This window comes from Dermatophagoides farinae, chromosome 7 (genome assembly GCF_024713945.1).
Source record: "Dermatophagoides farinae isolate YC_2012a chromosome 7, ASM2471394v1, whole genome shotgun sequence".
Taxonomy (NCBI): Eukaryota; Metazoa; Arthropoda; class Arachnida; order Sarcoptiformes; family Pyroglyphidae; genus Dermatophagoides; species Dermatophagoides farinae.
The window spans coordinates 2,525,035-2,540,223 of record NC_134683.1 but is presented as its reverse complement, the minus strand read 5'-3'; the positions used below and the strand labels follow the sequence as shown (position 1 = coordinate 2,540,223).

The following is a 15,189-nucleotide window of genomic DNA, read 5'->3' as shown; positions in this document are numbered from 1 at the left end:
TTGAAAAAATCAATGATTATTATATATTCTAATTGAATCCGTTATAATCATTCGTTTAGTTCAATCATCATCATTGAATTTATGAATGGTAATAATAATATGCTCGCAAATTAATTTTGTATTCAGAAAATTTTTCCATTTAGAAAATGTTTCAGTGTGGAATTTGTTTTTGATTTTTTTTTTTTTTTTTGATATACTGATAAAATGTCCATATGGACCAATTTACGAATAATATTAAGAAAATGGAATGATCGTTTAAATTTTATTGAAAAATTCATCATATTTGCACTTCTAGTCGCCTTTTTATTTCCACTTACTTTACCGAATTCTTATCATTTTGGTTATATTGAAATTCGTCCACCAAAATTATTATGTCCGCACAAACAATTTAATTTGTATAGAAATGGTATGATTCAGTGATTGTTAATTTATTGTTAATATATTTCTGTCACATTCATTCTGTTTTATCTTTATAGCTAATGGATATTTTAACAATTCTGAACAATTAGCCACTGTTGATTATGGTGGCCGATATCATAATAAACACTGTGATTCGAATCGTAAACAACGAGTTGCAATTATTGTGCCTTTTCGTAATCGAACCGAGCATTTAACAATATTCCTACAACATATGCACAGTTTTCTTATCAAACAGAATCAAATTGATTATCAGATTTTTATTATTGAACAAGCTGATGATAAACCATTTAATAGAGCCAATTTATTAAACATTGGTTTTCAAGAATCTCTTGGTCTTGAACATGAAATTGATTGTTTCATATTTCATGATGTTGATATATTGCCTTTGAATATTGAGCAAACATATTCCTGTACAAAATTGCCCAAACATTTGTGCTCATATTTGGATAAATTTCGTTTCGTTCTAATTTATCCAACATTGTTTGGTGGTGTTATTACAATAAGCAAGGAACAATTTCGTCATGTAAACGGTTATTCAAATCTGTATAGTGGATGGGGCGGCGAAGATGATGATTTCTATCAACGAATTAAACATAATTTTGGTCTTATTGAACGATATCCACAGAATGTTGCTCGATGTACGATGATCAAACATGGTCATGAAGGACAATCAAATGTTGAAAGACAAAAATTATTGGCTAATGTTTTAGATCGAATATCTACTGATGGCCTATCCACATTGAATACCACATATGTACGAAAATCAATTGAATTTTATCCATTATATACAAAAATTCAAGCCATACTTAATGAATAATAATAAAAACAAATAATCATGACTATCATATAATAAAACTTGAAGTATTTTGTCTTTATTTGCAAATATTTTAGAATAATAATGCAGTTATATTATATGCTAAATATAGAATGAAATTATAGTGAAAGAAACAATTATTTGAAATTCTGTTGACAAAATATTCTTTCATGCAATTATTTTTTCATTTCATCATCGGTACAAGAGTCTTCGGACTTCGTGCCATTTAAATTTTCAAATTATTGACAAAATATTCTGGTAAAAGATTTGATGATGTATGGACGTTGTGGATTAGTTATTATCCTTCCACTTTTGCCAACTTTTTCTTTGGCTCTTGATTGCCATTGTCGTTATCTTTATTGTCAAAATGACGTTTTTTACCTTCTGTGAAAAATTTTTATTTGATTATAAGAAATTTATTTTTTTTTAAATAGAAAATTAACTTACTTTGCCATTTATTCTTTTTTGATCGTCCAATATTGGATTGTTGTCGGCTTTGGTTGAAATCGACCCAATACTTTTTCTCCTCTTCACCGCTAACTAATGAAACCTTGACATTTTGTCCACAAAGTTTAACGATAAATTCGTTTGTCAAATCTTCATCGTCATTCTTTACATTTTTCTCTTCAACATTGGAATCCTTTTCATTGCCAACTTCTTTTTTATCCTCAACTTTAGCATCGTCATCATCTTTTTTATCTTCAACTTTAGCATCATCACCATCTTTTTTATCTTCAACTTTAGAATCATCACCATCTTTTTTATCCTCAACTTTAGCATCATCACCATCTTTTTTTTCGCCATCATTGGTTTTATCTTCATCTTTTTTGGTAGATTGGTCACGCAAAGCTTTCAATGCTTGTATTGCGCCATTTTTTTCATCAAATCGAACCATACATTGTCGTGATTCACCAATAGCCGTTACGAATGCAACTTTGGAATGTTTAGTCAATTCTGTTTTAATTTGAATATATTTGGTTTCGGCAGACAAATCAGTAATTTTCATGATTGCTCCTTCAGTTTTGATTGCTACTTCTTCATGAGATTTTTTATTCTTTTTTTTATTACGAATTGATTCGAGAAAATTTTTTTTACGCTCAAAATATCGTTCCTTATTCTCTTTCAATAATTCCATATCATTATATTTAAGACCATCAGTTGCAAGAATTTTATCGGCAATTTCTTGATTCTTAAATACAGCCATAATACAGCCTTTAAAATTACCATCACGTCTACGCATTTCGATTGAATCAATTTCACCATATTGGCTGCAAAAAATTTTCAATTGTTCAAATGTAGAATCTTTAGGAAATCCTTTCAAATGTAGTGTACGAAGATTCAATTGTTTAAAATATTCAGGTGTATATTCTGGTAATGGTTTAATTCTTCGCAATTTTGTTTCACATTCACTCAATTCAATTAGACCATTTGATGATTTTTTCAATGCATCTATGATGACATTTTTATCAGTAGACAATGTTTTCAACTTATTGAATGTCATCAATTTATCCAATGGAAACCAGCCATCATTTTCTCTCAATTGATATTTCATAAATTTATCATGACGCAGATTAATGTCACTAAAATAATACTAAGAATAAAGAATCATCAAGATTAATTTTTCTAATACAAAAAAAAATACATTCAGTCACAATAGATGAATTTATTACCTCGATTTGATCAATGATTTTCTTTTCACTATCGGTGATGTCAACTTTTTCCGCTTCAGCAGTGACCATTTTGAAATATATAGTAGAATTTTATTTATCAAAATTGAATTGTTTTCGAAATAATTGAAAATCAATCACCTGCGAATTATGCTCGTCTTGACGCGAAATATATGCAATATATGTGAAAACACGTGGCTTGCGTTCATCAATGCTGTAACTGGAAAAAAAGAACTTCAAATCATTCAACATCTGTGCTGCCATCTTTTATTATAAGAACGAGTTACAAAATTGAAAAATTTTTTCAAATTCAAAAATTTTTCACTAGCCACAAATCCAATATTTTTTTTCCATCCAGACTTTAACATTAAAAATTATCATGATCATTATAACCTTGTTCCTAAACAAAAAATCGACCTTCGATAATTTTATTGGCTGATCTGGAATCGATTTGAATTCAATAAACATCAACATCATCAATGAAACAAAAAAAAACCATAAATCTGGAATTGGGCCAATTACAGATTTTTTGTTTTCTTAAATATAAATGACAATACGATGTGCGGAAACCAAAATAAGATGTATGCACAGCGGTAATATTTGAAATAAAAAAAGATCCATCTAATAATCATCATCATCATCAAAAAAAAACGTTAAAAAATTGTTTAGGGATGTTGCCCACAAATTTGGCAACACAACAACAACAACATATTAGAATCGTTTAGAATCGTTTTCACATTCTACTTTATTCAGTTGATTCAAGAATTCTCTTTCTACAAATGTAATGTATGTAGGCTTACTTGTTTTTTGCCCAGATTCGGTACATTTTTTTTTTTGAAAAAAAATATTAATTTACATGTGTAGATCAATGAAAAGAAAAGAATGTTTATAAGAATCAGAATCGGTATTTACAAATTGGAAAAAAAATATTTTCAAGATTAAAAACAATAATAGCTGAAAGAATTTGAAAAAGTAGTAGTAGTAGTAGTGGCAGTTGTTATGAGAAAAAATTCTTTCAATTCAAATCATGGTTATTTGATGATGATGATGATGACGGTCGAAAGTGTAAGAAAAATTTTTTATTCTTCAAATCAAGTATGATAATCAAAAAGAAATCGGTGTCGGTGACAAATGTAAGAAACATCATCATACACGTCAACACAGTTTCATCATCATCATCATCATCAACATCAACATCAACATCATCGTTGTTGATTCTAAATTTAAAAATTGAAATTCTTCTACTACTGTAAAGAATTGCTCGACTTGAGTGAAAAATAAAATATCAACATCATCATCGTCATCATCGACAATAACAACGATTGGCTTTATTATTATTGCAATTTATACGAAAAAGGAGAAAACATTTTTACCATTTACGATATACAGAATATTGATTCTTTTCCTGTAGGTCTTTTCCAAGACAGACAAAATAACTTGAACGTCGAACGAATTTGTCTTTCATATAATTTATTATTTATTATATGTATGGTTTAATTATTGTGAATTTTTTTTTTTAATATTCTCAATTTCATCAAATTTGATTGATTCAATAATCTAATTTGTGAAGAGAGCCATAAATCGTTGTGTGTGTGTGTGTGTGTATTTGTGTGTAAACAAGAATATGCCACCTTTTAAAAAACCAACTTTGGTGACATTACGCCGCCAGAATCCAAGCCAAGCATGGGGTTTTCGTTTAGGTGGTGGTGCTGAAATAGGTCAACCATTTCAGATACAAAAAGTAGGTTGATGTTTTGTTTTTGTTTTTTTTTGGAAAAATTGATGTTAAATTTGTCCATTTTTTCTCTTTTGATTAGGTTACACCAGATAGTTTAGCATATTTGGGTGGCCTTTCTGAAGGTGATGAATTAGTTCGTATCGGAAACATCTCTTTACGTGGCCTAACACATGACGAAGTTCAACAAATTATTCTCCGATGTACACATTGTATTGATCTATTTATTCTTCGGTGAGCCATTTTTTTTCGTTATTGGTTTGATCATTTGATCATACAGATTTTTTTTTGTCTAAAAAGTGATGATGGCCGAGATGTTGAACCACGAATCGAACGAAACACGGAAATAATTTCTGAAAGATCAGATGTCCCGTATATGGAACGTCCGGCTCATTTCCACCAGTTCCATTTAAACCACCTATTTATTCACATCAACACCAACAACAACAACATCAGCAACAACAACAACAACAATTACAACAGCAACAGCAGCAGCAGCCAAATCAAATAATGTCACGAGATAATCAAAATGTCATTAGATCAACACAGGTACAAATGCAAATGATGGCACCACCAACAATGCAAAATGGAAACCAAGGTATGGAATAGATGATTTTGTGATGATCTTTTTCGAATTTACAATACATTTTATTTAGCCATTCATTCACCACAATCATTTAATAGTCGTTCACCTGATTCTTCAATTGGACAATTCAAACCAATACATAGTCCTGAACCAAACAACAACAATACAATATTTAGATCTGATGAACAACAACAACAACAACTTTTACGTCCAGAAGCCACACAACCAGGACAACCACGAAAAGATGTGCGTGTTTTTGGCCTGAATCCACGTTCGCCATCGAAATCTCCGAATCGATTGCAATTGAATCATTCGATTTCATTGACAACACCATCATCACCGGCTTTTCCTCAACAAACACAACAACAACAACAACCAATGCAACAACAATCACGGCAAGTCTCACAATCAACACCATCAACACCTACAATTGGCAGTAATTTTGATTTTAATGATTCCAATAACAATCCTATTCGTGTTGATCCAAATAAAAAAATATTCGGATTGCCCAATACAAATCGTATAATGGTCAAATCAATTGTACCAATTGGTAATCATGGTATACAACCGGTGAATAATGAGAAAAAATATTTCGGTGTCAATCATCGTCAAAGATTTAATTCAATTAGTTCGGATCGTGATTGGAAAGATCCATTACCTATTGTTAATATTCCTAATGTTGATCAATTATTACCATCACAAACACGACAGATGCAAACATATATTAATCAAACGCCGCCAACAATTAAAAATTTACGGCCATCATTATCTGGTATTGAACGTAGAAAAATTCGTCCTGTATGGCCACCACCAGTACCAAATGTACATAAAGGTGCATATGTTGAAGGTCGAGGTAAGCAATATTATAATCGATTTTTTTTTGAATAATTCAATTCAATTTTTTTTTATTTAGATTCACCACATAATCAAGAATATGCATGGCCACCAAGTCGTGCACAATCAGTTGATCGTGATTTTGGTTATGGTGATCGACCTAATTCACCATTCGTTAATTATGGTCGTGTACGATCATCAACACGTATTTGGCCACCACCAAGTAATTCAACACCAGCCGGTAGATCTGGTTTTATACCGGATGAAAATGATGATATAAATTATGCATATAATCCAAGCCGTGAATCAAGTCCAGCACCCGGTTGGATTAGTTCACATGTGCCTATTACTTATCGTACACCACCTGGAACACAATATATTGCCCAAACAGAATTGATAAAGGATTTTTAATCATAAAAATTCTAAACTAAAAACAAAATTTTAGATCCAATATCTACTTATCTTTTCCACACATACACACACACACACACAATTAATCACAACCACCACCACCTTTTTTTTGTTTTGCCCATTTCAACTTTATCCTACAATATTCATCATCAACACACAAAATAAGAAATTAACAATCGATTCTGATTATGATTATATTGATAATATAACAAGAAAAATCAACGATGTTGATGTTGATAATAAAAAAAAAATGAAATGAAATAAAAATGTTCAAAAAATTATCAAATGAGATTTTATATATTACAAGGGATTGTTGTTGATCCATTGGATAATGTCACGTTTCATTGGAATCTTGTTTCATTGATGATCATGATCATGATCAAAATCTTAAGATATCTGTTTTTTTTATTTCTATAGAAACTAGATTAGAAATTCAAAACAAAACAAAAAAAAATCTAGTTCATTCCATCTAGCTCATCTCACCATTCACCCTTGACATCATATTTGAGATTTTTCTTCATTTTCCATGTCTATGATAAGAATCAAACAACAACAACGACGACAACAACAACAACAAATTGTTTTTATTGTCGGAATTGTGAATCTGGAAGAAGAAGAAAAAAAAATGATGTGCGAAAAAAAACAAAAATCGAATGAATTAAAGAAAAGCCACGATAGTTACATACATACATTTACATTAAACACAATAATATATAACCAGCCAAAGAAGAAATAAAAAGAGTTTGAAATAAACAATTGAATTGAATTGTTTTCAAATGGTTATAAATGGTGTCTGTGTGTGTGTTATATGATGGAATATGGATCTGGTTCATGGTGCAAATATTACCATATTGGCATCATGTATATTCTCATTGAATTGCAATTATTCATTCAATAGAGAGAGAGAAAGAGTGAAAAAAAGAAAGAATCAGTTTACAGTTATATATTCATCAAAATGAATCAACAATATCAACATAGATATCGATGAAATCATGCCATTAGGATCTATATATATATTAATAATAATAAAAATTTTAATCGACATTAAAAATCTTTGTATATGAATTAAATGACGCCGAATCAGATTCATAATATATTCAAATTTATAAACCAGAAATATTGTCTGGTAATCGTGTGTGTCTGTATGTTTCCTCTTTTTTGTTGTTGTTGTTGTTGTTGTTCATTTTCGTTCGTTCTCTCTCTCTCTCTCTCTTCAATAGCATCCAACATATAACAAGGCTTTTTTTGGGTTTACAATTTTTTATTCATTTCATATCTGTTGGATTGAGGCAATGTGAGGATTCGAATGGTTTTTTTTCATTTTTTTTTTTTTTTTTTTTTGAAAGTTTGCAACAGTGTCGCTTCGTATATATTTATCACATTTAGTCAACATTATTGTTCGAAATCGTGTGTAAGCGCAACAATTTGGATGATGATGATGGTGGTGGTGGTGATTCCTTGATTGTTCATTTCTTCATTATTCATGCGCGAATATTCGCGAATTCTTTAATTTTTTTTTGCAACTCTTTCAAATTCTTTCGTTTGATGTCTTGATTTTCAATCATCAACAATGAATAATGAAGTCGACGTCATTATGATGATGATGATGATGATGCCGTTGAATGTAGAATCGTTTTATTCAAGATGCCATTCTTGATTATAGCTTACATTGTGCAACATTGATAAAGTTCATCAGTTCATTTTTTTTGATTTGATCCAGTTTCTTCAATTGAATGTGTACATGTGTGTGTGTGTGTGTGTGTCTGTGATAAACTTATTCTGTCTCGTTAACGTCTCGAATCTTCATTGCCATCAACATCATCATCATCATCATTATTTTCATATTCATAAACAGTGACTACGGATTCGAATATTGAATGATACGAGAATCATAATTGATTATTCCATTAGTAAAAAAAAAATTTCAATCAATCTATACGATTCTCCATTTGAAAATTTGTTGTTTGTTGCGCACGAATCCACTAGCTTCGATGTCTGTTGATTTATAAATCGATTTATTAATAGATTGATTCTGAAGTTATTCTATTCCTGGAATACGCCCACTACTACAGTGATCTACAACAACAACAAAAAATACAATTTGAAATCTGAGAATTTATTAGCAACGATACGACAAACAAACAACGATGGCTACAGGAACATTTATAACAGCAAAATTAATGCGATCTGATCAATCAACACCATGGGGTTTTCGTCTTCAAGGTGGACAAGAATTTCAGATGCCATTATCTATGGCCAAGGTAAGCACATTTGTCATTATTATAGGCTAGAATTCTTGTTCTCCAAAATTGGCTATCAATGAATCGAATAAATTTTTGTGTTTACTTATATTCAATATTTAAACAAACGAAATAAACCATTTTGATCTGCTATAAATTTCCAATATGTGATATATCCATCACGATGAATAGAGAGAAACAGAGAGAGAAAAAAAAACATATAAAAATTGTTGTTATTTTCGGTTGTTTAAACACATTTTTATGTTTTATTTTGATGAAAATGTTTTTTTTTTACAATCGAATCTCTATGTTGATTGCCAGCCACATATATTCATCATCATCAACACACCATCCTACTGCTACTATCAATAGTATGTGATCGATGACCCGAATTCAGGCCTATTCTTGGCCATAATACTTGTGTAAGAAACAATGGAATGAATAAAATTCTAGCCAATTGCAATTCATGAGGCAAACGACATCAACTAGAGAGAGAGAGAAAGAGTGAACTACATTATTCAAATTTTTTTTTAAATCATAATGTTGGCATGATTCTTTGAATGATGCCAATGTTTGATTCATGTACATCAATCTTTTTCTCTATTTATTTTTGATGCATCTAGCCATTATCATTATCATCATCAATATTAGTGTCGTTTGTTCGATGAATAGCTTATTATATGAAGCCAGATTTTTTTTGTCAATATTCATTATCTATTTCCGTATTATTTTATCTTCTTTACTCTTTCAATATGATTACGATGTGTGTTGTGACAGTTCATCAAAAAACAATTTTCATGGAACGCATAGACAACCCGAAAAAAAATTCGATGATAAATTCATCCATGATAAATGTAATGGATGAGCTTTAGCTAAATAGTTTTAGATTTGGAGCAAATCCATTCAATTCAGTGATGGCGTTTGACATGTCCAAATTATTTGTTTTTTCTAAGGGATTCGTTGCCAACATTTTTATTCATTTAAAGAATATTCTAGTGTTTGATGGCTTAAACACACGCCTAGTCAGCATTATCGTACAAGTGTTTCCCAAATTTTTTTTTCGTTCATTCTCATAATCATGGAAAATAATAATAGGAAACACTCAATCTGATTTTGGCGCCCTTGCACCAATAAATGTCTGTGATTCTTACTGTGTGATTTTTTTTCTTGGCTAAGATTCTCATTATATATTTCATTTCTGATGGAATGGAATGTTTTTTTTTCTATTTGGTTAAAGAATTTTTCTTTTCGGCCAAAAATAACTCTTTACCATGATGGCATTTCATTTAGAAACATATATACACACACACACGCACAAACACAAACAAACATCAACAACCAATGTTTGTTACAATTCATCGGAAAAACATAAATTCTATAGAAAAAAAAATAAAGAAAAAAAATTAATCATTTTAATCATGAAATTTAAAACACAAATTCTTTTTCTTATTTTTCTTGGCTAAATTTTTCGCCCATGACCTCCATCATCATTAATGTTTTATTGTGGCTTATTTGATTCTTGTTTTTCATTAACTAACTCTCTAAATAGGTATCGGAAGGAAGTTTAGCTGAACAATCTGGTGTATGTTTAGGCGATATTATACTAAAGATAAATGGAAAAGAATGTGATCAAATGCGTCATAAAGATGCACAGGATCAAATATTGAATGCTGGCAATTATCTTGAATTGTATTTAGAAAGGTAATGTAATGTAATAATCCTTTTTATAAACAAATACAAACAGATACACACACACAAACACACACACACCTACCAATAATTGTCCCGCCCCAAAAATCACACATCCGTATATCATATAATGAATAATAATGTAGTTGACAAATTTCAAATGATTTATTACCATTGTCTGTTTATCCTATCATTATCATATTGCTGTGTTGCTTCGGCTGTTGTTGTTATAATCAAAGAGGTCCTATGAACACTTGGAAACCAACAGTTACACCTGTCGGTTCATTCGATATCAGTCAAAATAATAAAGCACAATCAATGGAGCCACAAATTTATACTAAAACATCATTGGCTAAAAATCCTGAGGTATTTTTTTTCTTTCTTTAATCAATAATTTTTTTTAATGTTCCATTAATTTGAATCAATTGATATATAGGAATATGCCGGAATCGGAAGTGGCCACAATTCAACAGCCCAACCATTTAATGGGCCAAAATTGGTGCATAAACAATTTAATTCGCCAATCAATTTATATTCTGATAAAGCATTGGAAGAAACATTGAATGCACATTCACAAGTATTGGCAACCGGTGCTACTGGGTAAGTGTGTTCCAGAATATTGATCCAGAATAAATAAATCATCAAACAAAATATTGTTTTTGATATCATATAGAATAAATTTCATAAAACCGGAACAACCGGTAAATAAAGATTCGGCTGTATATCGATTAGTTCAAGAAGAAGAAGAGATGCGTAAATCTAAAGGTTTGAATAATATAATCAATTTAATTTTCAATCAATTTTCTTATCCGAATATAATAGGTTTATCAGATTCACCTGAAAAAAATGGCTTTCATGATCCATCATCTATTGATGGTCCAATACGTCATGTAACAGCTCCAAGTGGACCGTGTCCACAAAAACAAATTGATGAACGAAATCGTAATGTTTGTGCACATTGTGAACGATTGATTGTGTATGTATTATAGCTTTGATTTTTCTTACTGATGAATAAATTCAATTCAAATTTTCATCCATAAACAAACCAGAGGCGTATTTGTTAGAATCAATAATAAATCATTACATGCTGATTGTTTTGTTTGTGCTACATGTGGAACTTCATTGAAAAATGTTGGCTATTTTAATATCAATGATAAATTATATTGCGATATTCATGCTAGACAAATGCGTGCCGTATTAGGTGAAACCGGTGGTCAAGGTTTTCCAAGTGCACCGGATGTTAAACCGGCACCATTAGGATTCTCACAACAACAACAACAACAACGACAACATATTTCACCATTATCTCAATCACCACAAACAGTTCCACAACCAAGAGAGATTTCAATACCCGTACAATCATATCAGGTAAGTGATAGAATTTTAAACATTTCGAATTTTCATCAATAAATCAAACCAAAAAAAAAAAAACAATTAGTCTACTAATTTACAAACACAGAACGGATTTCAATCATCGTCACCAAATTTCAATACGATGCCAAAAAAATTTTCACCGATTGCACCACCAAAACCAAATTTTGTAAGTTTGTAAATAATTAAGGAATTATGGAAACAACCTGAAAATTTCTTTTCTAAATAAAATAATTAGTCACCAAGTCAAACAAATCGTAATTCAATGTATGGATCGATGGCATCGCAATCACCATCATCGTATAATTATACAACAGAAACTCATTCAACTGGTAGGTTGACTTTTTGTCTTCTTCATGATTCTTGCTTACAATTTTTTCCTTGGTTTTTTTTGCATGGTTTTATTTTTTTTTTGTTTGTTTTGCAATTTACACTTGCTCCATTCAGTGCAAAGAAATCTTAACCAACCGATAATACAGCCATCAATGGCACCATCCAATCCGGCCGCTGATTATTTATCATGTAAGTGTATGTGCATGTACGATTCTGAGTTGAATGATTTGATCTCGTGTTATCGTGATCTTTTCTCCAATACTTTACACCCACGCATTTAAAACGAAAACAAAAACAAAAAATTAATTTAATTAATCATAATTAGCATCGTTAGCTAAACAAATGAATCGGCCAAAATCATGCTATTCAAGCTTACCACAAACACAAGGCAATTATTCAGTAACAACTAATACTTATGAAACACGTACAGCAACTACTAAATTTCCTGGTAGCCCATGTGGTGTTAATCCAAATAATTTGCCTTATCCAAAAACAGCTACGTATGCTTCTAGCCAAACGACAACTTATTCGACACCGATTGGTTCGGCAGGTCCAGCTGGTACCCAACCGATGACAACGCTTCCGTCGGCTTATTCAGCAAAAAATGTTCCCAACTATAATGCTACACAACAACAACGTCAAACAACAACAGCGGTGAATTCATCATCAACAACAACATCATTCGGTAATAAACAAACATCGACTACCGATATGAATCGTATGGCACCAAAACGTGGTAAAGGTATGCTACAGAATCAACTTACCGGTGGTGTGATTCCATTCTGTGGTTATTGTTCACAACCGATTCGGTATGTTATTGTTTGTTTGTTTGTTTAAGAAAAAAAACAATTTCAGCAAATCATTTTCCATTAACAGTGGTCAATACATTATGGCATTGAATAAAACATGGTGTCCAAATCATTTTATCTGTGCCAATAATCTTTGCAAACGTTCATTAGAACAAAATGGTTTCGTTGAAGAACAGGATCGTTTATATTGCGAAAATTGTTATGAAACACATTTTGCTCCTAGCTGTGCTAAATGCTTTCAAAGGATCAAAGGGGTAAATTTTGTTTTTTTTTTTAAATTTCTCATCATATCTTATATATCGAAATTATTTTGTTGAAAATCTAGGATTGTTTGAATGCATTGGGAAAGAAATGGCATCCAGAATGTTTTACCTGTACTCATTGCCGTAAACCATTTGGTAATTCAGAATTCTATCTAGAAGATTCGTTTCCATATTGTGAAAAAGATTGGAATGATTTATTCACTACAAAATGTGTTGGCTGTGGTTATCCAATTGCTGCTGGTGATCGTTGGGTAGAAGCATTAAATCAAAATTATCATTCAAATTGTTTCCGTTGTACTGTTTGTCATAATAATCTGGAAGGACAAAGTTTCTTTGCTAAAGGTGGACGACCATATTGCAAAGCACATGCCAGATAAATGAATCCAATTATGGTAGGAATAGAAAACATTAAATGAAAAAAAAAATCAATAGAGAGCCATTCAATTAATTCATTTGAATGATTTAAATGATTGTAATGTTTTATTTATTTGTTTGCGATTTATAATTGATTGTTTTGCATTACTACTACTAATAATAATAACAACAACAACAACAACAATTTAACAAAAAAAAAATCAGATAAAATAAAATAAAATTTAGTCGCAAAATCAATGAATCAATGAACCTTTCGAACCTATGAATGTTAATGATAAGGACGGAACAAGGAAATTGGTTTAAAAAGTTCAAGTCGATGAAAATCCGGTTCACTATAGTTTGGATTATTATGAGGAGCCGGAAACAATGATAAATATGTCCGGTTCGAACCGGAACCATGAATAGCGTATGCATTAAATTTATCAATACCATAAGGAAGATCATCATTTGAAACAATTGCTCGACCTGACCAATGTTTGTCATGCTGAATTTTTACATCATATGATTTCAATGAAATCGGTGTTCGTGTTACATTACGATAGCCATTCAATTCCAGTAATAAATATTGACCACGAGGAGCAAGTTCAATTTCTAGATAATGTTCATTTTGTGAATTCAATAGAAACAATTCAACAACTTCATATTCATAAAGTTTATCAAATGTTCCAGGTTTTTTTGACCAATCTGGTAATACTGGATCATTGTAGAATGGAGCATGAATCAATATGATTAAATCTTCACCTGAATAATGCATAGAAATTGATATAAATTGTTCGGCGGCAATAGATTCATTATTCCATGTGGTTTTAATTCTTGTCGAATATGTTGACGACATTGTCATTGTTTCGAATAGATGGAGTTGAAAAATGGATATGAAAACAACGACAACAAAAAACAACGTTGAAAATCGATGAAAACCGAACATTTTTTCTTTATCAAATTTCTTCTCACAGATTGTAAATAAAAAAATCAATGAAAAAATTGTGTTGAAAAAAAATGAGAACAGACTATAGTTGGATTTTTTTTTTTGACTAATCATAATTCAATCTGTTGCATTTATTATTTATATAATGATGATATATATGAAAAGAATCAAGAAAAAACAAAGAAAAAACACTCGCATTACATCAATCACGATAAGAGTCAAAAACACTTTGATGAAAATAAGGAGATTTTTTTGTGTGTGTGTGTTGATAATAAAGAGACAAGAAATGAGATTTTTTGTTTTTGTTTTTGCCGATAGATTTATGTGTGTGTGTGTGTGTATATTTGAAAATGTATTGCTTACTATAATAAGAAAATTTACGAGTCTTTTAGATTCACGTTACTATTGAACATCAAACTTTTGACTGTTTTGTTTTCACTGTATAGAAGGTTTTGGATGATCAATGTATTCAATTATAATTAGTTAATTAATTAATAAATAGGATGCTCTTGTTGTTGACGATGATGATGTTGATGATGATGATGATGATAATGATCCAAGAAATCGAGTGCAAATATCTTTTGTGTGTGTGTGTGGGGGGGGTGTATGTGTGAGTGTTTGATACTATTTACAAAACAATTATCATTATTATTATAACAAGATCAACAATGAAAAAAAAACAAACGAATGAATGAATGAAGAAAAGAAAAAACACAG

The 15,189-nt window shown here is 30.7% G+C and overlaps 5 protein-coding genes across 10 annotated transcripts; 3 read left to right on the top strand and 2 right to left on the bottom strand.

Annotated features, from left to right (window-relative positions):
* Window positions 1-72: 72 nt before the first annotated feature.
* LOC124497241 (beta-1,4-galactosyltransferase 1) lies at window positions 73-1,303 on the top strand. Its single transcript, XM_047060872.2, has 2 exons — window positions 73-406; window positions 477-1,303. The coding sequence occupies exons 1-2, from the start codon at window positions 205-207 to the stop codon at window positions 1,235-1,237; spliced, it is 963 nt and encodes a 320-aa protein (XP_046916828.1). The 5' UTR covers window positions 73-204; the 3' UTR covers window positions 1,238-1,303.
* LOC124497240 (lupus La protein homolog) lies at window positions 1,268-3,106 on the bottom strand. The gene is made up of 3 exons (XM_047060871.2): window positions 2,905-3,106; window positions 1,682-2,825; window positions 1,268-1,618 (listed from the first exon to the last, which is right to left on the bottom strand). Exons 1-3 carry the CDS (start codon window positions 2,971-2,973, stop codon window positions 1,533-1,535), a joined length of 1,299 nt encoding a protein of 432 aa, XP_046916827.1. The 5' UTR covers window positions 2,974-3,106; the 3' UTR covers window positions 1,268-1,532.
* A 941-nt stretch (window positions 3,107-4,047) lies between these two features.
* LOC124497239 (uncharacterized) lies at window positions 4,048-6,745 on the top strand. The gene is given in 6 exon segments (XM_075732920.1): window positions 4,048-4,642; window positions 4,719-4,870; window positions 4,937-5,031; window positions 5,034-5,168; window positions 5,287-6,075; window positions 6,136-6,745. Coding segments are annotated over 6 exon segments (1,620 nt in total). The 5' UTR covers window positions 4,048-4,525; the 3' UTR covers window positions 6,468-6,745.
* Window positions 6,746-7,851: 1,106 nt separating this feature from the next.
* On the top strand, window positions 7,852-13,780 carry Zasp52 (Z band alternatively spliced PDZ-motif protein 52). Of its 6 annotated transcripts, none has more exons than XM_047060741.2 (13): window positions 7,852-8,728; window positions 10,257-10,408; window positions 10,636-10,762; window positions 10,833-10,996; window positions 11,070-11,161; window positions 11,219-11,372; window positions 11,446-11,764; window positions 11,835-11,936; window positions 12,006-12,099; window positions 12,215-12,289; window positions 12,426-12,909; window positions 12,977-13,163; window positions 13,235-13,780. In XM_047060741.2, the coding sequence occupies exons 1-13, from the start codon at window positions 8,615-8,617 to the stop codon at window positions 13,547-13,549; spliced, it is 2,379 nt and encodes a 792-aa protein (XP_046916697.2). In that variant the 5' UTR covers window positions 7,852-8,614; the 3' UTR covers window positions 13,550-13,780. The 6 variants fall into 6 exon arrangements, with proteins under 6 accessions (XP_046916697.2, XP_046916698.2, XP_046916699.2 ...); XM_047060742.2 differs by having other exon boundaries at window positions 7,890-8,728; window positions 12,597-12,909; XM_047060743.2 differs by lacking the exon at window positions 12,215-12,289 and having other exon boundaries at window positions 7,896-8,728; window positions 12,597-12,909.
* On the bottom strand, window positions 13,634-15,069 carry LOC124496494 (UPF0462 protein C4orf33 homolog). The gene has a single exon (XM_047060012.2). It carries the CDS (start codon window positions 14,584-14,586, stop codon window positions 13,816-13,818), a length of 771 nt encoding a protein of 256 aa, XP_046915968.2. The 5' UTR covers window positions 14,587-15,069; the 3' UTR covers window positions 13,634-13,815.
* Between the last annotated feature and the right edge of the window lie 120 nt (window positions 15,070-15,189).

Bases quoted from the DNA above. Each gene is read 5' to 3' on its own strand.
- LOC124497241 (XM_047060872.2), top strand. From the start codon at position 205: ATGTCCATATGGACCAATTTACGAATAATATTAAGAAAATGGAATGAT. The intron at 407-476 runs GTATGATTCAGT...TTATCTTTATAG, and splicing joins ATTTAATTTGTATAGAAATG to CTAATGGATATTTTAACAAT.
- LOC124497240 (XM_047060871.2), bottom strand. From the start codon at position 2,973: ATGGTCACTGCTGAAGCGGAAAAAGTTGACATCACCGATAGTGAAAAG. The intron at 2,826-2,904 runs GTAATAAATTCA...CTTTATTCTTAG, and splicing joins AAATCATTGATCAAATCGAG to TATTATTTTAGTGACATTAA. The intron at 1,619-1,681 runs GTAAGTTAATTT...AATTTTTCACAG, and splicing joins AAAAAAGAATAAATGGCAAA to AAGGTAAAAAACGTCATTTT.
- Zasp52 (XM_075732908.1), top strand. From the start codon at position 8,615: ATGGCTACAGGAACATTTATAACAGCAAAATTAATGCGATCTGATCAA. The intron at 11,937-12,005 runs GTAAGTTTGTAA...TAAAATAATTAG, and splicing joins CACCACCAAAACCAAATTTT to TCACCAAGTCAAACAAATCG. The intron at 12,910-12,976 runs GTATGTTATTGT...TTCCATTAACAG, and splicing joins TATTGTTCACAACCGATTCG to TGGTCAATACATTATGGCAT.
- LOC124496494 (XM_047060012.2), bottom strand. From the start codon at position 14,586: ATGATTAGTCAAAAAAAAAAATCCAACTATAGTCTGTTCTCATTTTTT.